The sequence below is a fragment of the Myotis davidii genome, unplaced genomic scaffold (assembly GCF_000327345.1).
Source record: "Myotis davidii unplaced genomic scaffold, ASM32734v1 scaffold18, whole genome shotgun sequence".
NCBI lineage: Eukaryota > Metazoa > Chordata > Mammalia > Chiroptera > Vespertilionidae > Myotis > Myotis davidii.
Genome location: NW_006292696.1, coordinates 9,584,301 through 9,609,155, shown reverse-complemented (window position 1 = coordinate 9,609,155; position 24,855 = coordinate 9,584,301). Strand labels below are relative to the sequence as shown.

General features: G+C 37.4%; 1 protein-coding gene across 2 annotated transcripts in view; it reads right to left on the bottom strand.

Annotated features, from left to right (window-relative positions):
* GABRA6 (gamma-aminobutyric acid type A receptor alpha6 subunit) overlaps positions 1–9,740 on the bottom strand; it is a 16,375-nt gene extending 6,635 nt beyond the window's left edge. The window contains exons 1-8 of one of the 2 annotated variants that reach the window (XM_006766322.2): positions 9,367–9,740; positions 9,049–9,167; positions 8,436–8,503; positions 6,368–6,588; positions 6,194–6,276; positions 5,748–5,891; positions 5,206–5,358; positions 3,171–3,430 (exon numbers count right to left, since the gene is read on the bottom strand). In XM_006766322.2, coding sequence (XP_006766385.1) covers positions 3,171–3,430; positions 5,206–5,358; positions 5,748–5,891; positions 6,194–6,276; positions 6,368–6,588; positions 8,436–8,503; positions 9,049–9,167; positions 9,367–9,404 — 1,086 coding nt within the window. In that variant the 5' untranslated portion in view covers positions 9,405–9,740. The remainder of the gene's footprint in view (positions 1–3,170; positions 3,431–5,205; positions 5,359–5,747; positions 5,892–6,193; positions 6,277–6,367; positions 6,589–8,435; positions 8,504–9,048; positions 9,168–9,366) is intronic. The other variant, XM_015565656.1, reaches the window with a different exon arrangement.
* Positions 9,741–24,855: the final 15,115 nt, after the last annotated feature.

Here is a 24,855-nt window from a genome sequence, read left to right as displayed (position 1 = left end):
TGGGGGGGGGGGGGGGGGGGGCGTTGTGGGGAGGTGATTCTCTTAGGAACAAGTAATGAGGGCTTGGACTTTTAAAATAGTAAGGAAGTTAGCAAACCATTCAAAAAGAGATCAAGGTCCAAACTTGGTTTTGCATGCAGAATACTATACCTCAAATGCAAGTTCTGAAATATAAAGACAGAAATCCCTCTCTAATGCCTAGATAACCTACCAGATTAAAACAGTCAGGAAAAATACCATATAAATACAAGAGAAATTGTGGATAATTCCCTCTCAAAACTTAAATAAAATAAAGTCTCCAGTTCCAAATGCCTTAAAAACAGAAAACTAATTAGTCTATAAGTACTTCTGAGGATTTAGTTTTATGCGTTTCTTCCTGTTTGAGTACTGGATTTAAAATGCCTGAATTTCTTGTCATTATCTATAATAACAAAAGCGTAATATACTAATTAGACCAGATATCCTTCCAGACGACCTTCCAGATGAAGCCAGGGCTGCAAGGGAAGCCTGGGTCCCGGGTGCCAGAAGGAAGCTGGTGCCAGCAGCCGGGGGAAGGAAGGCCTGCTCTTCCATGAATTTCATGCATCGGGCCTCTAGTTATATTGTATTTTAAGGTCAAAATCAGTGATACATTTTTCTCTACATTTATTATAAGAAGTTGCTTATGAAAAGCAGTGAGTCTTTTAAAATATAAAACTTAGAATCATAAAATATTCAAACTCTTATTTCATTTCAGCTTCACCATTGGCATGCTATTTCAATGTCCAAGTTACTCAAGTAGTGTTATTTTGATTACAACTGGATAGGCATTTTTAAATGTCATGATATTTGAAAGGAAAAAATGACCTAGCAATCATAATATACCATTGTGTTGTATAATTTTTGTTCTGCTTTGTTGTATAAGACAAGCGTCCAAGTTTTGACATAAATAAATAAAATGTAAATATTCTATGTAATCATCTATATTCATTTTTGACATCTATAAGATTTGTATTGGTAAGTTTAATTTTTGTTTTTATTTTTATGCTTTGACCTAGCCTTTCAAAAATGAAATTCTTCTTTTCATTGCCTTAAATATTTTAAGTTGAGCCAGGTTTAGAAATATATAATTCATAAGAAACACGTCAACTTGCAAAAAAGGGTACTTTGAGATGATTTAAATGCAATATTGTAACCAGCTTCCCAAAGGATTGCAGAAGATAGTTTATATGAAAGCCTGAGATCTTAAATTTCGTCTTATTAATAAATTATACCTTTAAAATAAAGTCTAAAAGAATAGTAACCATACTTTCTCCAAGGATTTGAAATCATATTCCTCTCAGTAATATATATTTCAAAAGAGTTAAAGAAGTTGGTCTTCCTTTTTATTTCCACATTAGACCAATGAGCATGTTCAAAGTCATCAGTTATTTTTTTACCCTGTTTCTCATGAATTTCTCTTTTAATTTTTACCGTTTCTCAAGTAATGAACTGTTAAACTGAATTCTTATAAACATTAATTCTTCTTCCTTTATGGATGTATGTTAATATATAACCTTTGGACAATATGTTGATTATATACCTATGTAAATACAGATGGTTTATAGCATAATCACTTATTTTTACTAACATAAAATAATTCTCAAAAACATTTGGAATTTATTTTTTTTGAAAAAAGTGATTTTCAAGTGTTTTGGACTAAATCTTCAGACTAACATTTTTGTTATAAAATTTATATTTTTATCACCTTCCAAAACATATCTACATTAAAAAAAACACACACACACACATCATTATGTCAAGGGAAGAATTTGGGGAATGACCTCACCTACATTCTGAAAACATTGTATGTTTCAGTGTTTGAGGAATTGCTGGGGAGGGGAGGGCCTCTGTACAGTTTGTGGATATCAGGAGTTCTAAAATCAATTTCTAGTTTTTCTACCAACTAGTAACTAATAATTTCCTCTGTTTTCAATTTGTAAGTGAAAATCATTGGACTATATTACATGACCTGTTTTTTAGTTAGTGATAATTCAAGAAAAAATATTTACATTATATATTTCCATTTATCATGGGAATAGCCTTATTTTATTCCTTGCAGAAAATGTAAATTCTCAAACAAATTTCTTAGTTTATCAAAGAGAAAAATTTAAGTAAAAAATTATCATTCTTTAGCTGATAGATGCCTGAGTATTTGAGAAGTAGAGTACACATAGCCTTATAATTTTTATCATAAAAATTAACCAAGAATTAGCTGGACTGTATGTGGTTCTACAATTTAGAATGTTCAAGAGAATTGATCAATTACAAGGAAATTTTCAGTTGAAATATCTACATTACTTAATTTTATAGAGCAAAATTTTTCTCTTTTCAGGAGTCACTGTTTTGACTTTGTATTCATACAAAAATGTATACTTGTCAATTCTATAATCCATTTAAAAAGTTTGTGCAACTTAATTGTTGAGAGAATTCACTCATATGTAAAGTTGAAATTTGGGGACACATTATGACCCTTGAATTATTAATGCTGTCATTTGTTTCTTACTCAAAGCACCTTTGGGGGCCAGAGCTTAGCCACGGCAACTCTAAACTGAATTGTATAGGTATTGCTCACTGAGCATAAGCCTTTGACTAAAACCATACTTATATCAACGTTTTCATATATGAATATGAGAATTTTTTCATATGCTTCAAAAACTTGGCTTATGACTCAGCATTCATAGAACCTAATACTCACATCCTGTCCTCATGAATGAAACCAGCAAGCTGATTTCCAATAAAAATTGTCCGTTCCTTCGGAGTCCCTGTTTATTTCCTTCAGGCCCTGAAGTCTCAAAGGCTCATTAAAAACATTATTATTATTTTTTACTTTATTCTCCCTAGTTGGTTTGAGTGAACCTGTTCCAAGCAAGCATCTAAAGGCTAAGAAGAATTTTCTTGTCTCTGAGAGCTTGGGACCTGCCGGTACTAATGAGGGTGATGAGAGAGACATGCCAAAAGTTTAGGTCAAAGATAAGTGAAGGATTGTTACTTGGCTTTTTTTCTGTGAAATTAGAAAAGAAGTTGGCCTGGAACTAGGCTTATGTAACTCGTGCTCAACGAGTACTACTTTGGGACTATTTTGTTGTTTGTGATCACCGTTTGGATTACCTTTCCATATGGAGGGTAAGAGTAGTAAAATAAACAATTACCAAGACAATTTCGGCTTCCAAGGGTTCCATTGCTTTTGATATTGTCGCTGGGGGTGAGGCTGCAGTCTGTGTCTTTCTTTTGGCCTTTTGTGTCTGAAGATTGGTGAAGTAGTTGACAGCTGCAAACTCAATAAGAGCAGAGAAGACAAAAGCGAAGCACACAGCTATGAACCAGTCCATGGCGGTTGCATAGGACACTTTCGGCAAGGAGTGCCGGGCACTGATGCTTAAAGTGGTCATGGTCAAAACAGTGGTGATCCCTGGAATGAAAAAGAATAAGAAATGCAGTATTAGCATTTAGAATGCAATAAAAAGATGAAATGAGAACATGTTGTTGGCGAGGATTAAACACTCTCCAAATGTAATTTTTGTTATTGTTTCTGCTTTATAATTGTTCACAATTATTATGATAGGTATTTTCATTTTTGTATCTGTTCATACCTAGTGCAGTGACCTGTACATTATAATAACTCAAAACATATTTTTTGAATTGATTTAGCTGAACTGTTATATAATTTAAGTCATGAAAAATTTTAGTTGTTTACTTCTTTAGAAAACTTGAAGCATATTATCACTAAAGTAATAAAACCTTGAACTTCTGATCAATTTTAATAGCTGATAATATCTTTGATCATATTTAAGAACTTTGGTATCTATACTAATAAAAGGGTAATATGCTAATTAGACCAGATGTCTTCCGGACATCCTTACAGACGTTCTTCCGGACAAAGCCACGGTGGCGGGGGCCAAGGCAGAGGCAGTTAGGGGCTATCAGGCTGGCAGGGGAGAACAGTTAGGGGCAATCAGGTAGGCAGGCAGAGAGGTTAGGGGCAATCAGGCAGGCAGGCAGGTGAACGGTTAGGAGCCAATGGTCCTGGATTGTCTGACTGCTGGTTTAGGCCCAATCCCTTATCCTCCGAGGGGTCCCAGATTGGAGAGAGTGCAGGCTGGGCTGAGGGATACCCCCTCACTGTGCACGAATTTTGTGCACCGAACCTCTAGTGAATAATAATCATAAATTGAGTTTCTCAAGTTTTTTAATATTTCTAGCTTGGTTTTAAAGTAAAGTACTTTCTGCCGAAACCGGTTTGGCTCAGTGGATAGAGCATCAGCCTGCGGACTGAGAGGTCCCGGGTTCGATTCCAGTCAAGGGCATGTACCTGGGTTGCAGGCACATCCCCGGTGGTGGATGTGCAGGAGGCAGATGATCGATGTTTCTAACTCAAAGTACTTTCTCACAAGAAAATAATTTTGTTATTCATCTGCCAGTAGCTTTCTGTCTTAAATTCTGAGTTGGGGAATTTATATAATTTGAATATGGTCAACATTGTAATATAGCTATTCTTTTATAATTTGTATAAAAAGATCTATTTTAATATAGTAAATTAAAAAGTCAAAATTCATCTGATATTTCAGTTCAACTTTGGTCTTCCTTAGGAACTGCCAAATTGGTAATCATAACAACTCATAAAAGGTTAATATTGTTAGTGCTGATATTTTCTGTTATATCTCATTTTACTTATTTTACTTTCTTTCATCAAAACTAGTGGTGGTTCTATTCATCATAAATAGGACTAAATATTTAGGTTGAAACATGGGAAATTAGTAATACTTAACTATTTTTAGACATAGAAAAAGAGCAATTTTTTATGGTTCAACCTAATAAAGTGAGATACAATGTATATGATATAGGTTCAATAACTTAGCCTTTTTTATGGATTTACATGTAGGTTTTAACTTTAAGCACTCTCTTGGTTCTGAAAAATAGAGATTTTTTTTTAAACCCTACTAAGTAGGACATATGAAAGTCACAGGAAACTAGCCAGAATTCTCACTCAGACAAATTTTTTGTTGATTCACCACACAGTTTGTAATAAGATAAGGGTCATTTTACCTGATACATGTGTCTGAATGAGATACGTGTCTATTTCCTTTGTGGACTGAAAAAGTGCACTGGTGTGAATATTTCCCTAAAATACCCAAGGCATGAGAGCTGGAGGATGAATGGAAATAGAGTCCAAAGAGTGAAGCATACCAAAGACAGTTCTGGCAGGAACAGACTCCTTATTAATCCAGAAAGACACCTGGGAAAGAATGACGGTCATAATGCAAGGTGTATATATCTGAATCATGAAGTAGCCCATCTTCCTTTGCAAATGGAAATTAACTGTCATTATTACGTATTCACCTGTTGGAAGACACATACATCAGTTGATCGTGTGTAAAAAGAATACAGTTGGGAATAAACCTCTCAGGTTTTTAAATTAACATGGGCCAGGAGAAAATAAGCAAAGGCATATTTTAATGAATGACAAATGCATTAATCATCAGATGATAGATACATCCGCTCACTGTTTTCAGTGGGGTTCTTTGTGTCATTTTCATCCAAAACTATTCATTACAAGGATATACAAATCTTTACATGCACATGGTTGCAAAATCAATTTTAAAGAAAACTACTCATCACTTCAAAACATCAAGCTTCTCTGAGGACGGCTAATGCAAAGGAAGAAGAAATAGATATTTTGAAGATGCCCCTGGAGTCACTTTGCATCCATGCATTGGTCAAATTCTCACCTGTGTTAGATTTAATCGTCTCACTCGATGCTGTTTGTCCAATCAGATCATACTGGAGGAGGCTCGAAGATTCCTCTGGGACTTCGACTGAGTAAAGTGGTCCTTTTTTCCATGTGTATATGATTTCACTTTTGGGGTAGGCATCTGCATTTTTTAAACAAATTAAACATAATAGTGAATCTGACTAGTAGTGGGTTTTTCTTTCAAAGCAAATTTTGTTCGTCTAAAAAAAGGAAATACAGACATGAACTTTCTTTACTGCTTTTCTTTAATCTGAGTAACTGAAAGCTCTGATGGTGACAGATATGATTAAGTAAGTATATTCCAGGAATCACACTTTGAATGTCATAGTTATATTTCTCTTTTGCTTTCTAGTCTCTGACTAAAACCAAATAATGGCATATTTTAATGCAGTTTTTGACTCTTAGAAGCATTTTGTAACTTACAACTCCCAAACTTGAGTGGGCAAGCATGCCCATCCATTGGAAAATTAACCAGCCTCATAGGACAGTCGGCATTGATGGTAAGCCTAGGAACATTGAAGTGAAAGGTTCTGAGTAAGTATGATGGACACATGAGTTGGGCAGAGGCAGTAGAATTGGAAAAAAAAAACACCTTACCTCATGGTGTAGAGAATGGTTCCATTCTGCATTATTCTGAAGAGTTTATTAGGAGTTGTCATATTGTGAGCAATTGATTTTTTGCCATTCCTGAAAAAAGTATCAGGTGTCCAGATTTTACTGACCATCAAGTTATTCAAACTCAGAATCTCAGTTGGCCCTCTAAACTTCAACCTCTCATCAGTCCAAGTCTGCCGGAAGAAAACATCCATGGTATACTCCTAAGAGAAAATAAGATATTCATGCAGGCTGGGCAGATGGTTTATTAGAATAGTTTATTCACCAGCTTATCTACCCAATCCTAAAACTTAAGGAACAAAGCAACTTTTTATGGCAATAACCTATCGGGAAAGTTAAAATTTCAGTGAATTGTTATTTTTCTCCAAGTTTGTATTATCATACAATAGTGCTGTGCTGTGCAAATTTCCCTCCTTAACGTTGACCATCCTCAACATACTTCTGTTTCTGTCACCCATCTCTTCACTATCAACTTTTCAATACCTCCATCCTTAATTTAAAAGAAAAATATGAAAAGATAAACACTCTAGGTTTTGTGCTGCCCTCCTTATCATCAATTAGGCTAACCATTCCCCTTAACAATTCATTCACCTTCAAAGGTGTCTCTGAGCATCATGATAACATTTAGTTCCAAGGATAAAATTTACTGGATGAGCAGGCTCTTACTGCACATCATAATTATTTTATATGTTTTCAGAGAACATAAAAGCAAATGTTATCATGAATAATCAGAATGAATATTATTCAAGTATACACAATAATAATTATGAGTTTTAATGTGTGGCTTTTATTAAATAACATTAAGATTCTAAGAATTACGATGAGGGTTATTGCAAAAGTCAATGATAAATAACAATGTAATTATATCAAAATATTGACAATAATTGCTTTGCTTACTTTATGTGTTCTTTTACTAGACCTATTACTACAAATGGTGATTATATTTTAATATCTAATTTGACACAATAGATTCATATAATAATGATTCAGGCTATAACAAGGCTCTATTGTACAAGAAGAAAGGAGACAAATGCAAAAAGTTCCAAGTATCCCCAGATATTAAATAATACAGTAGAATATGGTTGTGCTTATTTATACATAGGTGACTCAGTACTCAAATGAAAAATATGGTAGTGAAATAATTGAAGATTCTGATCTTAAGACATTTGCCTCTTAAATAAAGTCCCTATCTCCTCATCGTTCTTATTTTCTTTCATTTAACTTTTTCCTCTTTTATTTCTGCCTTTTTCTTCCTTTCTTTTCTTCTTTTTCCTTTTCTTGTCAACTCAAAAAGCAGACCATGAAAAAGTCTCTAACAACTGTTTATCTAAAATTATATTTCCCTAATAAAATGCAATGAGGCACTTCTTTACAAAGTTATGCTCATTTCAGTTTTAGTATTTATATTTTACTTTTAGGAGGAAATTCTACCTAAGAACTATGACAGCATATTATAGTCTACTTTGTTCTAGGAGGCTAGGTCAGGTTTTCATTGCCACTTACTATAAATATCCTTTGATGAATACTGCCATCTGTACCTGGAGCAGAGGCCCCAGAACACCTACTGGTCTATTCACTACATAAAAGGTAGACAGCATTGGCCTTTCCAAGTGACTCCCTTCACTCTTTTAATTAAATATACTAGAAATGGTGTGCTACAAAAAAAAATCTATGTTTTAACTTTCATGGATATTCTCACTATACTCTGACATGGTACCTTTGTTGGTTTTTCGTTTTGCTACTCGAAACATTTACTAAGAATTCATAAAGATGTGAAAGATCTTCTCTTTGTAGGTAAGAATCAGCGCATGACATGTGGATGGAAGAGGGGAGAGGAGGCCCAATTATAAAATCCCTCAGATTAAAGTGCTCAAGCAGAGCCCTTGGTGAAGGAGGTTAAGCCAGGAATCTGCTCTAATGGCCATGCTCTCCCAGCATCAGTTCACATGGTGCATTATGGTGCTTGGTAACTGCCCGTTATCATTAGTTCTGGGTCCTGGCCCTCTCTCCCCCTAAGTCAAGTTGCCCTCCTCACTCAGAACTCACTCACCATCTCCACATCTGACACGGGCCCAAAACTGGTCACGTAAATGTCTGTTTTGACTTCAGTGACAGCACCTGAAATTAGCCCAGAAGAATGGGGGCAGTTATCACCAGGGAAGTTGAAGGATCTGAATTTAATGACTCTAAAGCAAAGCCCCTTCTCACAGCTGGTATCTCCAACCCATCCTAAAGTCCCAGTAGTGGGGTCCTTGAATTTTTCAACTCTAAAAATTCATACCAGTTGCCTTATTTTGAATTTAATCTGGTCAATTTGAGGAATTTAAGGAAAAGAACTAGGGGAGAACTCTAAAAAAAAAACCCAAAAAACTAATTGATAGATTTAATGGGACAAATGCTATGAAAACAGTGTTTCACATGGACAATCTCATTCAACACTTACACAACTCTATCAGGTAAGCACTACTCATACACTCACACTACAGTTGAGGAAATTGAGGCTGAAAGAGTTCAAATAACTCACATGTGAGATCTCTAATTGAAGAGGGGCCGATAGTGGATGGGAATACACACATGGCCTCTCTCCAGGACCCCTGCCTTGGAATGGCAGTAAGGGGGAAGGAGTACAGATGCTTGGTCTACGAAAGGATATTGCCTCTCACCTCCAAATCCCGGCCGTAGCCGATTGTCATAGCCTTCAAGCAAGTTGTCCAGGATACGACTGACGTTCTTGGAGTAGGCGTTTCCTTCATCTTCAAAGTCCCCTTGGACATTTTCTACCCTGTGAGTAGACAGTCAATGATCCCCACTCCCAGTCTCAGAGAATTTGTGCTGCTCAGTCACCTGTGTCTTCCCCACCACGGCCAATGCCACACCACCCCGGCTTCTTTCATGGTTTGGTATAGAAGCCACCCAGTGGGTGTGTGTTTCTCCTTTCCTCTGAGCTAAAAGGAAAAAATCAGGAAAAAGATTGTACTCACCATAAAATAATGTACAGCCAGGGCAGAGGTGATGCCATTCTGCAGTGCCCTGTAATGCCCACTTTGCCTTTCTCCTGGTTTGTCTTCCCCAGCAACCAGCTCCCCTTTGCCAATCAACTAGAGCAACCTTCTGGACCCCCTCATGTCTCTTTTCCTTGTCTGCATCCAGCCAGGAATCCAGTAGATGCTGAGGTTGCCAGACAAGTTCTGAGGGGGTCCCCCTTGTTCTTTTTTCACGTGGAAGACGGTGGTTTGTATTCTCAGACTACGTTCTGATGGACACCCAGCCTCCTCCGCCTCACTGGTTTGGGAAATGAGCGTCGGCAGGGACAGGACAGTGCATGGTTGGAGAGCAGTGACAATAATCGAATAAGGCATTAGGGGAGATTGGAAGGAAGAAGCCACTGCTAGTTTTGGCAGGGAGCTAGCAGAGCCCTGTGAGGAAATCTGGAAAGCAGTGGCATCTTGCTGATTGAGATTATGTTCCAATGGGCTTAGCATTTATTATTTCTATGGTTCACAGAAGGATTCCTACACAGCTCTTCCTGCTTAAAAAGTCTAGTGATATTGAGATCCTCTTAGGTTCTCTTTCTGATTTCATCAGCTTTCTTGTGTCAAACACACCTCTCGTGTGTTTAAAAATTATCCTTGATTGTTCATTGAAAAGAACTTATAACCCAGCAGAACAAATCCTGGCCATCTTGCTGTTGGGATAGTGATTTATTTATTTATTTATTTATTTATTTATTTATTTATTTATTTATTTATGTTTTGTTTTCTTCAAGTACTTTGCTGATCTTTCCTGTTAAAAGTGTGTCATCTCAAACTAAGATATATAAATAGATCCTACCATTATCTTTAGAAACCTGGCCAGCTTCATGAATGGTGCCTGTAAGAGACAATGTCTGGAAATAGCTGAGTAAGTTTCCCCAGGTAGAAATGCTGTAAGAATAAAGCATCTGTAGACATGGTTAATGATGATGTTGCTGGTACTGTTTTACTGGGTTTGCCACAGGTGTTTGAACCCAAGAAATAGCATTTTTACCAGTCTGGTAGGAGCATGATGGAGTAAAAGAAGTCTCGTTAAGCCTTAAAATTTTCATCTTTAAAGTAAAAAGTAATCACAATAAAGGAAAACATTATATATTACATATTGATTATTATATATTAATTTTATATATTAATATGTATGCATTAATTCAGAAACCTAGAACAAAAGAGAAATATGTCACTTCACCATCCTCCTGCCAAATCAAATTCACTCACTATCCACCTAATTTACCCAAGTCTGTACTTTCAGACCTAAATTCTACTAAGGCAATGGCAACTATTGCATACATGTAACACAATCTTAGAGTCATTTCTGAAGACATAAGTCATTTGAAGAGCATTTCAAGACATTATCTATAACCAAAAAGAAACAACAGAAACAGGAAGGATACAAGATTTTCTATGAATAGTTTTTTAAATTAAATTTATTGGAGTGACATTGGTTAATAAGATTATATAAAGTAAACATTTCTGAGATTCATGACCTGTATATTGCATTGTGTACCCACCTCCCAAAGTCAAATCATCTTCTGTCACCATGTATTGTGTCTTCTTTACCCTTTACTACCCCCACCCCTTTCTCTGGTAACCACCGTACTGCTGTGTCTATGAGTTTCAGTATTATATCTCACATATGAGTGAAATCATGTGGTTCTTAGTTTTCTCTGACTAATTTATTTTGCTTACATGATATTCTCAAGGTTCATTTGTGCATGGGTGGGTCCCCTAGGCCTGGCCAGCAGTCAGGGCCAGTCAGGGCTGGATTGATTGGGGCCTGCTGGCCGGGGGGAGGGATGGGGCACAGGAGGTTGGCTGCTGGCTCCGAAGGAAGAAGCCAGCCCTTGGCACCACTGGGAATGGGGCCGTATCTGCCACCATCCACCCGTAGTTCCCCATCCCAGCCTGGGTCCAAAGGCCCCAGAGAGGTTGGGAGAGGAGGCGATGATCGCTGGGCTAGGTGCGGAAGGGAGCAGCTTCTGCATTGAGTGTCTGCCCCCTGGTGGTCAGTGCATGTCATGTGACTGGTCGACTGGTCTGGTTGTTCCAGTCATTCCAGTCATTCAGTCTTAATGGTCACTTAGGCTTTTATATATATAGGTATATATATAAAATCTCATATCTTCTTTATCAAATCCTTCAAGTCCTCTATCAAAGGACACTTCATTTGTTTCCATGTCTTGGCCACTGTGAATAGTGCTGCAATGAACAGAGGAATGCATATTCTTTGCAAATAAATATTTTCAAATTTTTTAAGTAGATACCTAGAAGAGGGTTGCTAGGTTATATGGTAATTCTATTCTTAATTTTTTGAGGAACCATCAGATTGTTTCAGGTTGGTTGCCTTTTTGTTTTGTTAGCAGTTTCTTTTGCTGTTCAGAATATTTTTAGTTTTATATAGTCCCATTTATTTATATTTGCCTTACCTTTCCTTGCTTTTGGAAATTCATAAAATCTTCTCTGAGACCAAGGTCCATAAGTTTAGTATCTATGTTTTATTCTATGTAATTTATTGTTTCAGATCTTATATTTAGGTCTTTGATCCATTTTGAATTAATTTTTGTACATGAGGACAAACTGTAATCTAGTTTCATTCATTTACATGTGGCTTGCCAATTCTCCAAGCATCACTATAATCATTATCATCATCATCATTTTTAGCCAAATCAAATCTTTTCTCTCCAGCACTAGAAATGGAGTTTAAAAAAAATTAGAGTTTGGTCTCTGTATGAATTAAGGCTGCTGGTTGTTGTGGACAGCATGTTTTGCCAAGTTCATGCAACATGAGAAATAGCTGTAGAGAGATAAAAAACAGAAATGCAGCAGTTGTACAGAATACATCACTCACCCCCCCCCACCAAAAAAAAAAAAAAAAACACCCAACAAACAAACAAACACCTTGAGCTAGCAGCTGCCTGTATTTCTGACAGCCTCCCTGATTCTGTTCCTTCATAGTAGAGGTCTCATTTCTGCCCTGCAGTTCCTCCCTAAAGCACTGCATCTTCCTTATGCATCCCTCTTCTTTTTCACTCCAGATAAGTGACTTAGTGTCACTAGCTCCTAAAAGGAGCCACTTAATTCAGGAGACTATATCCTGAACTTAAAAGCAAAACTTCTGGCTATGAAGATACAGTTTGACTCCTGGTTACACTGCATGACTGGCTGCAGAGCCCACCTAGGGAAGGTTGAATCCTGAGTGTATTCCCTGGGCTTTCTAGAAGGGCTGGAACATTGAATCTACTTGATCTCACTGCCTAATGAATCTCTCACCACTCCAAGGAGTGGAAAGCATTTTAGTAGCCTGCATGAACTCTTTCCGGCCACTAGGGGACCACTGAGCATCATCTTCCAGCAGCAGTGCCACCCACATCCCAGAATCTGTTTGCCTATTTATCAGGTGCTTGGAGAACAGGACAGGGGACGGAATTTTGGGACCAGGCCCAGTGATGAGCTCTGGTGAAATGCTGTAGAAGAGCAATCAGAATGGGTGTCTATTACCATGAATTCTGTCGGACTTGGGATAAGATATAAATCCCAAACCTACTGTCATGTGAAGGGATATTCTCAAAGCACATGATTCAAATAAACGTTTTGAAACTGTCATGAAAAGGGCAGAGGCCTTCATGAGAATAATGGTATCCTTCATATTCTCATGTTACATGATTTAATGGTTCCTCTCAGGGTAAAACATCAAGAGCATTGCTATTTATGTAGAAGTGATTTAACCTGGGAGAGAAAAAAATAAGCGATACTGGGGGGGCTCTTCAGAGAAGGGGCTAATAGGTGTTTGATGCCTACTTGAAGCTAAAGACTCGTCAGGGACTAATGATGTTGCGCGCGCGCGCACACACACACACACACACACACACACACAGAAACCAAAAAAAAAACAAAAAAAATCACAACCCTCCCCATCCCCGCAAACACACACACACACACACACACACACACACACACCTGGCAAAGCTCTGTAACAAAACCTGACCATCAAAGAAACAAGTAATTATTTTACAATAGACTTGTAACAGGCTTTTGGAGAGAGCATGCCAGGAGTGGAGTATCTGAGATGTCAGAATTAAAAGAGCCGTCCATCTCTGTGGACTTGCTGTGAGCTCTTTGTTGCTGTTGCCTGTTTGGTTATTACGGCGCTCTATCAGTAAGAGATGTTAGATGTAAACCGAGAAAACCCAGCTTGCAGCGGCATAAACAAAGCGGTTTACTCTTCTCACAGAAAAGGATGGAGCAGGCAGATCCTGGCTTCGGCAGCTAAGCAGCCACAGCGCTGACATGGCTGGGTTTCAGGTCGCCCTCGTTGTGGTTCAGGGAGGCCACCTCAGTCTCAGTCATCCTGTCCGCATCCCACAGAGAAAGGGAAAGGACTGAGTCACGTGGCTATCTCTCTCAACACAGAGGAGTTTACGAGGTTGTAAAATATCCCTTGCTCTCTGAATTAGGGAATGAATATACACAGATACATGTCCAGGTGAATCCTACAAAAATCTTTTGACACTTGCTATAGAAAGCTAGGAAATTGGGCTAATTTCAGTAGCAAGGAATCTTCTCTTCTGTTTTTTTTTGTTTGTTTGTTTTCTGTTTGTTTTAATCCTTTATACTACAGGTGGGTAAGAGGGATGAATGATAAGTTGGGCAGCTAAGAGGTCTGTCACAGGCAGAGAATTCCCTCTAGGTAGATTTATTTCAGCAAGATATGCCTTACTCCTGCTTGAAGGCTTAGAGGGTAGAGTGCAGGTCACATTTCTATTACTACTGCCACACTCCGCTTTTAGCTAGCCAAAATCCCCAGAAATGTGTGCCAGAGCCTGTGAGAATTGTGAGAAATATTTTCTCAATATATATTTTGTATTATAATCTTTTGAAATATCTCTATATAAAAAACCCTAAGCGACCATTATGACCGCCACGACTGGAATGACTGGAACTACCAGTTGACCATTAGCTATGACGTGCAATGACCACTAGGGGGCAGATGTTCAACACAGGAACTGCCCTCTGGTGGTCAGTGCACTCCCACAGCCAACCTCCCATGACCCCTCCCCCCAGCTGGCCAGCCCCATGATAGGCCTCAATCGCCAGCCAGGCTGAGAGACACCACCTGTACATGAATTCGTGCACTGGGCCTCTAGTTTTTAAAATAATCAGCTAAATTCATTGTCCTCTAATATGGGTAATCTAGCCACTATACACATAAGGACTGATAGAGGGATTTGACATTCAATTAAAGCATGTAGGCCATCAGAGGCCTAGATAGTGGAATCCCATTAGTGTTGTTCCTCTCAGAGTCACTCTTCTTGGGTTACATCTCTAATTTATAAACTGAGTTTTTAAGTTTTCTACACAAAAGAATGAAAAGACATTATATCTAGTACATTAGTTAGTATCCATTATATTAAGTCCCACCTGGGAAATTTCTTATAAAATTACATGATAGAAAAATCTCTGTGTTGATGAGAAATGGACATATTTTTTTTCTTTCTACGAGCTGTGTAACTGTGCATGTTTCTCCTTTGGATTTTTTGCAATCTGGAAATTCAAAGTCAAAACTGAATTCTAGCTGATTTTGCTTGTGTTTGTCCTCTCTTGTTAATAGCAAAAAGAAAGAAGCAAAAGGGAGGCCGGACATGGAAAGCATAGCTATTTGGGCAGCTTCACCAGGAACCTCTGGTTTCATCCTCCCCAGGGAATCACTGGTCCATGCCCTGCAAATACTTGGGGGAAGGGGTCCAACAACAGGGGAGTGGGCACATGCACAGTGAATCAGGGTGACACAGGGGAAGTGCCTGTCAATCAAGCCTGGGGAACCATGGATTGCTTAGGGTAGCACAGGGCCATAGCAAGCCTGTGAAAATATGGGAATATATAATCCCATAGATAAAGGAGTTTCTCTCTCTCTCTCTCTCTCTCAGTTCTCTGGTTCCTTTGACTTTGCTCTTGCCCATGTTCTCTCCATGGTCATGTGGCCATGCAGACTCTACACACAATGGACTAATGGACTCCAGCTGGGAGCACAAACTAAGCTAGGCTGATGCTGGATTAGACTGTGTTCCAACATGAAACACACTGGTTTTGAACTAAGCTCTGGGGAAAGCAAAATGGGACTTCTTCCTTGGTGGGTCAAAGGGAAATGGGACCTTGGGAACTAAGGGGTGCCATTCCACAGAAGTAAAGCTTTCTACAATATCTCAGACTTCCGTGGGAGTCTCAGAAAATTCTCTTTCTCTGGATATCACAAAAAGCCCACTCCCACCAGCAACCAGGAGGGTGGGGACCTCTCCCCACTGTTCACAAGTTGTTCCAGCGCCATTTGTTGAAGAGACTATCTTTGCTCCATTGAATTGCCTTTGGTCCTTTGTCATATATCAGTTGATTTTATTTATGGGAGTCTATTCTGGGTTCTATTTTGTTCTATCGATCTATTTCTCCATTCTTTCACCAATCGCACACTGTCTTGATTAGTTTTATAGTCAGTTGTGAAGTCAGGTATCATCAGTCTTCCAACTTTGTTCTTCTCCTTAAGCATTGTATTGGATATTATGGATGTTTTGCCTCTCCATATAAACTTTAGAATCAGTTTGTCAATATCCATAAATAGCGTGGGAGGATTTTTATTGGGATTGCATTGAATCTATAGATCAATTTAGGAAGAACTGACATCTTGACAGTAGGTGTTTAATTTTGAAGAGCTTTTCCAAGCACAGAAATGTATAAAGAGCAGTTACCCTGCATTCTGTTACCTAGCACAAGAATCATAAACATAACCATGATTTTTTTCTCTTTCAGTAAAATCTTTTAAATATAGAAAATTTCACATCAAGTTTAAGTTCTGTTTGTTTTCTTTTATATTCTTTTTTACTCATGTGAGAGAGTAAACTAAGATCTTAAATATGTTATATGCCTTTAAAGTTTTTATATTTCTATGTGTGTATGTACAGTACATAATTTTTTTCTTTGATTTTTTTTTGCTTTTTATTTATTTATTTTTCTTTATTGATTAAGGTATTACGTATGTGTACTTATCCCCCCATTGCTCCCACACACACACTCATGTCCTCACCCCATCCTGTTGTCTGTGTCTATTGGTTCGGCTTATATGCATGCATACAAGTCCTTTGCTTGATCTCTCCTCCTTGCCCCTACCCTCCTCTACCTTCCCTCTGAGGTTTGACGGTCTGATCGATGCTTCTCTGTCTCTGGATCTGTTTTTGTTCATCAGTTTATGTTGTTCATTATCATCCACAAATGAGTGAGATCATGCGATAGTTATCTTTCTCTGATTGGCTTATTTCACTTAGCATAATGCTCTCCAGGTCCATCCATGCTGTTCCAAATGGTATGAATTCCTTCTTTTTTACTGCAGTGTAGTATTCCATTGTTTTAATTTTGTGTTTTTTATTTACAAAAATGTTATTATTCTATATCAATCTGTCATTTGCTTTCTTTCACTAATATTGTTTTCTAGACTTGCTGTATATACCACAATTTAATTCTGTATTTGAGTTGTAGATAAACATTTGGGATGGATTGTTTCTGATTCTTGAGATTAAAAATAATGTTATAATACATATTCTTCTATATTTCTCTTTTATATATGTGTGAATATGCTTGCAGGATTTTATCCTTATGCATTTTCACTTTTACTAGGTATTGCAAAATTATTTTCCAAAGTGGTTTTATGAATACATCAATTCATCAGCACTTTTATATGAAAATTCTTGTCTCCTTTGTATCAAATCTTGATATTGTCACATTTATGTTATTTTATTCTATTTTTTGCTAATCTGTGTTTGAAAAAATATCTCATTGTGGTTTTAATTTGCATATCTTTACTATTGATATAGTTGAATTACCTATTTACAGCCCTTATTCATTTTTATACTTAATCATTTATCCTTTTCATATTAATTTACGGTGCAAGTGTGTAATAGTATTTTCTTCACAGATTTTCCTCTATCTATAATAATAAAAGCGTAATATGCTAATCAGACCAGACAGCCAAACAACCTTCCAGAGGAAGCCGGGGCTGCGAGGGCTGAGCACCTTGCACAAATTTTGTGCACCAGGCCTCTAGTATTATCACAATTTTCCATTTTTGCTGGAAAATGTATTTGGGTTCTCAATTCTGTTTCACTGGCTTCTTTGCTTACATGCACACCATTGATTTTAGTGCTCTGTGTAATAGATGTTATGGCATGCCTCTTTAAGTCTTTTTTTTTTTTTTAAGAATGAAGGACTTATCTCTTTACTTGCTGGGCGTGCTGGGGGCCCTTTTGCATATTCCCTCAGCTGAAGGGTTTTGCCTGTAAACACAGATCTTTGGGGGGGCGGGCAGGCAACATCCAATAGCATGGTTACAAATATATAACTAGCCCCCTCATCAGAACTTGAGACAAATGTGTAGGACTATCTCCACAGCTTCCATGAGGTTGACTGGACTATTGTTAAGATGGCAAATTCTCTAGCCCAACCTCTTCTTTTCCACAGGCAGTGATCCCAAGAGTATTTCCCCATAAACTGCCGGCATGCTCCCTGGTCTCAGAATTCTCTGTGTCGGGAATGCAGCCTGTGATTCAATGTAATCTTCATTGGCAACCTGGTAGTTGTGGCCTCTTGCACAAACTTTTCAATATATATGCATTTTCATAATTTATATTTCTAAGTGGCAAACTACCTGTTCTTTAGAAGATCTGTAGGTGTGGCCCAATAGGAAATTAAGCTATCTGTAATTTCAAAAAAATCACTAAAGAGTGTTTTGAAATAACATATTCTAAATATATATATGTGTGTGTGTGTGTGTATATATATGTATATATATATATATATATGTATATATATAATGCATTTTTATGTTAAATTTCAACAAGCCTATAGAGCTAGTATGTACTAGACTTTACATGTGAGTCCAGAGACTCAGTGGAAACAGCTTGATACTATCACTGTGGAGCTTCATTATCTACCTTTTGATTTCTCTTTTAACCACTATGTTATTATTCTTTCTTTTGATCTTCACATATTTGAAATGCTGTGATTAAAATGTTCCTTTTTCTCTATTCAGTAATTTGGTTAGCAAATAGAAAGGGGTCAGATAATGAAGTGTATTATTTTTTAAGGGGAAAAACAACAAGAAAAAAGCATCTGTTTCAAGGGAAAACATCGAAAGGAAGCAATGACCAGGCTGCAATTAGGTTATTAATAGGAAGAAGCAGAGGAACCGAAGCAGTAGGCATTTCATTTCTGGAGAACTCAAAGGCTCATTTTTATTCCAGTTATCAATGCATTATCTATTTTGCTTCATCTTTAATCACCTATTTTAGATCCCTCTTATTCCATGTTTGCTTGGAAAATATTTTGAAATACTTTTTAATATATATTTTATTGATTTCAGAGAGAAGAAGGGAGAGGGAGAGAGAAAAACATCCATGATAAGAGAGAATCATTGTGCCCTAGCTGGTTTGGCTCAGTAGATAGAGCATCGGCCTGTGGACTGAAAGGTCCCAGGTTCGATTCTGGTCAAGGGTATGTACCTTGGTTGTGGGCACATAGTCAGTAGGGAGTGTGCAGGAGGCAGCTGATTGATGTTTCTTTCTCATCGATGTTTCTAACTCTCTATCCCTCTCCCTTCCTCTCTGTAAAAAAATCAATAATTTTTTTTTTAAAGAGAGAATCATTGATCAGTTGCCTCCTGCACTCCCCACACTGGGGATCGAGCCTACAACCTGGATGTGTGGCCTGTCCGGGAATTGAACCATGACCTCCTGGTTCAAAATTCGATGTTCAACCATTGAGTCACACCGACTGGGCTTGAAATGTTAACCTATGTTTTATTTTTCCCCCTTCGTTTTACCTTTATATTTTTTCCCTTCAGGCAGGTGGCAAATTCTGTCCTTCCTTGCCTCAGGAGAGTTTCTAGAAGGGCAAGGAGCCATGAATACATTTTAGTTCCTAGATTTTTGCTTCAAGAAAGCAAAGTCGTAGGCATAAACAACGTGGTTTAGTGAAACATCAGAACAGAAAGATTTAACTCAGACTACAAGTGAATGCCCCAGGCTAGGGGTGCAGAGAAAAATGGGAATACATGTAGGTCTGGAAAGAACGAGGGAGCTGTGCTGTGCCTCCCAGCTACACCACCCCAGAGGTGAGGCACCAGGATGGAAAAGGTGATATGCTAGGTTGGGCCAATTGGGACCACAAGCATATGTCTGTCCCCCAGGAATAGCTGAGGAGCCACAGAGAGCCACCACTAGAACTCACAGGACCAGGCAGGCAGGGACAACTCTGTGAGCTGATGCTTGAGAACGGGTGCCTTGGCACTATATAGAACCCAATTGCTATAGCATCAAGGAAGAATAAGTTTCATTTTTTGCATGCCAGAATTTGTCAAGAGAGATTTATGTCTGCAACAAATGTATAATATTCTGATCTGCCTGTTTATTATTTGCTTTTCATCAAGTACTGCTTCTTTCCCTGTTTCATAAACTTTTTTCAAGACTTTGTTGGGGGTCAAAATAGGAAAGGGATTTATGGAGAAAATAGGTGCAACAGTGAAATAGAAGCAATGAAAAGTTTTCTTCTCAAACACATTTTTTGGTCTGTCTTTAGTTGCAAAATAATATTTCATTTGTACTGGTGGTTTGGGGATATAGCTAATTATTCAGACTTGATGCTGAGCTTTCATTCATTATTTAGTCTTTTCCACTGAGGCACATCGCTCAGATATTTCTAAGTATATAATCCCAGGAATGCGTCTATTATGATGGCTCTCACTTGGTAATTCTCTTTACCTTGTAATTCATACTCCAAGTTGCATCTTAAATCTCAATTTCACAGCTAAATCTACCTATTCTCAACATCTTCCCCCATATAACTAGTTTTGAATCTTCAGTATATATTCACAGCACATAGTATTTCTGTTGTAAACTTACCATAACGGTAGTTAAATATTTTTATATAATTCTTTATTTAAGGCTCTCCTCCCACTATTTGGTTGGAATGTAAACTGATTTCAAAGTGTTACTGCTACGGCACTTAGTACAATGTTTGACACACAATAACTGCTTAATAAATATTGCTGAAGTGAGCATGTGGATGAATAAACTTTAGTTTATTTTTTCCTTTCTTTCAAATTGTATATATATATTCCTGTTTGTATGCATAAATATATACACATAAAGATATTCATAAAATGATGATAGTTTAAATAACTGTCATTTTACAATGAATAGAAAAAAAGTTAGTAATATTTCATCTGGTAATAAAGTAGATTGAAAAACTACAAGTTAGGTAAAGGATTTTCTTCTTTTTCTGCAGCCTTTGCTGTTGGATTGAGCTTGCAATACATTCCAGTATATTACTCAGGGAGATCTACGTGACCAGGTAAGAACCATGGTACGATGTACAATTCAAGGTTGTGATTCAATTATGCTTCTTTCCTCGAGTGTTCTTCATATTTGCACATCTGAGGGAGATTTATGGAGTTTCATATTAGCTTTTTATGCAAAAAAATCACGGAGATAAATTTAATTATATACCTCCAACGCCCACAGAGTGCTGGGTAGCAGAATCTGAATGTCAAAAAGCATTGTCAAGAAGGAAAATGATAAGGCAAAAGGAAAATGCAATTCCCAATGTGTCCAAACCAACCCATTAAAAACTACTTGTAATTTGTCACATCACATCCATCAGTTGCATCTGAAGGTCTTAGAAACACAGTCCCTTCAGATTTGTGAAAGATGAAAGGCTATCTCACTTTAGCCCACAGTTCCTCAATGCTCAAGAGTATTTTAGCTTCTTATAAAGAAGAAATGTTACAGGCATACCTCCAAGATACTGAGGGTTTGGTTCCAGACCATGGCAATAAGGAGAATATTGTAATTAAGCAAGTCACAATTTTTGGGGTTTCCCAGTAAATATAAAGAGCTGCCTCAAACAGATTGTCAAACTGCAGCGGGAAGGCCGGGGAGGGTTGGGGGGCAGAAGGGAGGGGGGTAAGAGATCAACCGAAGGACTTGTATGCATGCATATAAGCATAACCAATGGGCATAAGACACTGGGGAGTAGGGGAGGCCAGGGGACTGTCAAGGGCCGGGGCGGGGGGGGAAGGACACATATGTAATACTCTTTGTAATACTTTAAGCAATAAAAAAAAGAAAGTTGCTTAGAGAAAAAAATAATAAAAAGTCAATGGAAAAAATAAAAAAATTAAAAAAGGCATGTGTACACTATATTGTAGTCTATTAACTATGCAATAGCATTAAGTCTATAAAGCAATGTAGATACCTTAATAAAAATATTCTTTATTGCTAAAAAATGGTAATAATCATCTGAGTCTTCAGCAAGCCATAATCTTTTTTGCTGGTGGAGGGTCTTGCCTCAGTGTTGATAGCTGCTGACTGATCACGGTGGTGTTTGCTGAAGGTTGGAGTGATTGTGGTCATTTTTAAAAATAAGGTAACAATCAAATCTTCCTTTCACAAGTGATTTCTCTGTAGCATGTGATGCTGTTTGTTGGCATTTAACTACAGTAGAACTTCTTTCAAAATTGGGGTCAGTCCTCTCAACCCTAACACTGCTTTATTAACTAAGTTTTGTCATATTCTAAAATCTCTGCTGTCATTTCAACAAGCTTCACAGAAACTTCACCAGGAGTGCATTCATCTTAAGAAAGCAGCCCTATCCGGTTTGACTCAGTGGATAGAATGTTGGCCTGAGGACCAAAGGGTCTCGGGTTCTATTCCATTCAAGGGCACTTACCTTGGTTGCAGGCTCCTACTGGGCCTGGGTCCTGGCCAGGACTCATGCAGGAGGCAACCATCGATGTATTTCTCTCATATAGATGGTTCTCTCTGCCTTTCCTTCTTTCTTCCACTCTCCCTAAAAACCAACGGAAATATATCCTCAGGTGATGATTAACCAAAAAAAGAAAGAGAGAGAGAGAGAGAGAACTAGTTCTAGTTCCCTTGTTATTTCCCACCACATCTGTAGCCACTTGCTCCACTGCAGGTCTGAACCCCTCAAAGTCATCCATGAGTGTTGGAATCAACTTCTTCTGAACTCCAGTTAATGTTGATATTTTGACTTCTTCACATGAATCATGAATGTTCTTAATGGCATCTAGAATAGTGAGTCCTTTCCAGAAAGTTTTCAACTTACTTTTACTAGATCCATCAGAGGAATACTATCTGTGGCAGTGTTGTAGCATTATGAAACATATTTCTTATATAAAACTTGAAATTCAAAATTACTCCTTGATCCATGGGCTGTAGAATGAATGTTGTGTTATCAGGCATGAAAACAACATCAATCTCATTATACATGTAAGGGGCTGGTTCCTGGTGCCCCCAAATAATTATAATGGCAGCATTAGAGATCACTGATCACAGATTACCATAACAAATATAACAATAATGGGAGATTTTGAATATTGTGAGTATTACCAAAATGTGAATCAGAGACAGGAAGTGAGGAAATGTTGTTGGCAAAATGGCGCCAACAAACTTGCTCCACGGAGGGTTGCCACTAACCTTCAATTTGTAAAAAATCACAAAAAACAACAACAACAAAAATGCATTATCTGCTTAGCACAATAAAGTAAAGCACAACTAAATGAGGTATTCCTGTATTCTAGAGGTGAAAGCCAGTGACAGGCAGTTTATTTCTGTATAATATGACCTGGATCAAAAATTCCGTAAACACATACTGAGTGTGTTGTCCTAGTAAATGTAAAATATACATTCAAATAAGTTTTGTCATTTCAGTTTTATTTCTATTTTTGATGCACAGAATTAGGAAACAACTTCTAAAAGGCATTTTTCTTGCTTTTGTGCTTTGGTATACTTTGTTTAAATCTACTTTTATTTTATTGTTAATCCTCACCTGAGGATATGTTTCCATGTCTTCATCACCATGTATACTGCTGCACTCAAAATAGGGATACATATATCTTTACAAATAAATAAATGTTTCCAAATTTTTTCATAGCCATAAACATCAAATGTCTTTTCATTTATTTAAGTTTTATTTTATTCCTTAAAACAGCATTTTGTAATTTTTAGTATGTAAGTCTTTCACTCTTTCGTTAAATTTATTTCAAAGCATTTTATTATTTTGGTACTGTTGTAAATGAAACTGTCTTCTTAACTACAATTATATATGGTTTATTTTTACTGCCAGTTCATAGAAATACAATATATTTTTTCCATATTTATTTTAGCCCATAATAAGTAATCTTTTTTATTTTATGGCTAATTTGTAACCTTCTAATAAGTGTATATGTTTTGTTTTGCTTTGTCTGAATCATTCTCTGTTGCTTGAAGTCAACAAGTTCAAATGACTAATATAAACCATGGTCTCTCTCTCTCTCTCTCTCTCTCTTTCTCTCTCTCTCTCTCTCTCTATATATATATATATATATAGGACTCATTGAAACATTATGCTGTTTTATGTCCTGTTTACAAAGAACATAAACATACATAGCAATTCAGTTTTGTGAAAGGAACTTTATGAGGCATGACTGAATATAGACACTTTTGCTATCTTTATTTAGACCCAACAATTTTTTTTTTGAAATTTTGTATTCATGGCTTTTTCCCCCCCTGGAAACTGTGAGAATATTGTTCTTGTTCAAGGGAAATGGAAAGTGATTTGGGGAACAGAGGAGAAATAGCAGCCACCTTTTATTAAGCTTATACCAACCTAAATTGGTTTCTTAAGTGTAACCATCATGGGATTTTGGTCTATTGAATTACACAGCATAATGTAAACAAGTATTTGATTTCTTTCTGATAAAATAATGATAAATGAATTCTCAGGCCAAAGGATAACAAGAAAAATAAATCAGGATATTTTAAGTTGATGATTTCAAATTCTGAAAGCAGAGTCTCAAACTTTCTGGAACTTTATTCCACTCATATCACTGATGTTTGGATGGGAGAGAAGGGATAGAAAACATAGCCCATTGATAGTTCTACCTGCCTTCAGATCACCTGTTCAAAAAACAGAGTAGGGGAAAAGATTATATTCTGTTTCTGTACCTACTACAGGTATGCACTCCCTTACAAATTCAGTGCTTCCATTGTGAGAACTCAGTGCTGAGTGATTCCTCTCCTAAAGATGGAATAAACTCTCTGTCTCTTATTTGCAAAATGTATTATCTTACCTAATAATAGACAAACATGTAAATTGACCATCCCTCCACTACACTCACCAGCCAATCAGGAGAGTATGCAAATTATCACAACAAAGATGGCGGTTAATTTGCATACATAGGCTCGAAGCGGTGGAGCGAAGACTGAAGGCTCCAGCCAGAGCAACAAAGACTGAAGGCCTGGGTCCCAGATGCCAGAGGAAAACTGGTGCTGGCAGCCAGGGGACGGGAAGGCCTATTGCATGAATCTCTTCATGCAACAGGCCTCTAGTAACGTGATGTTC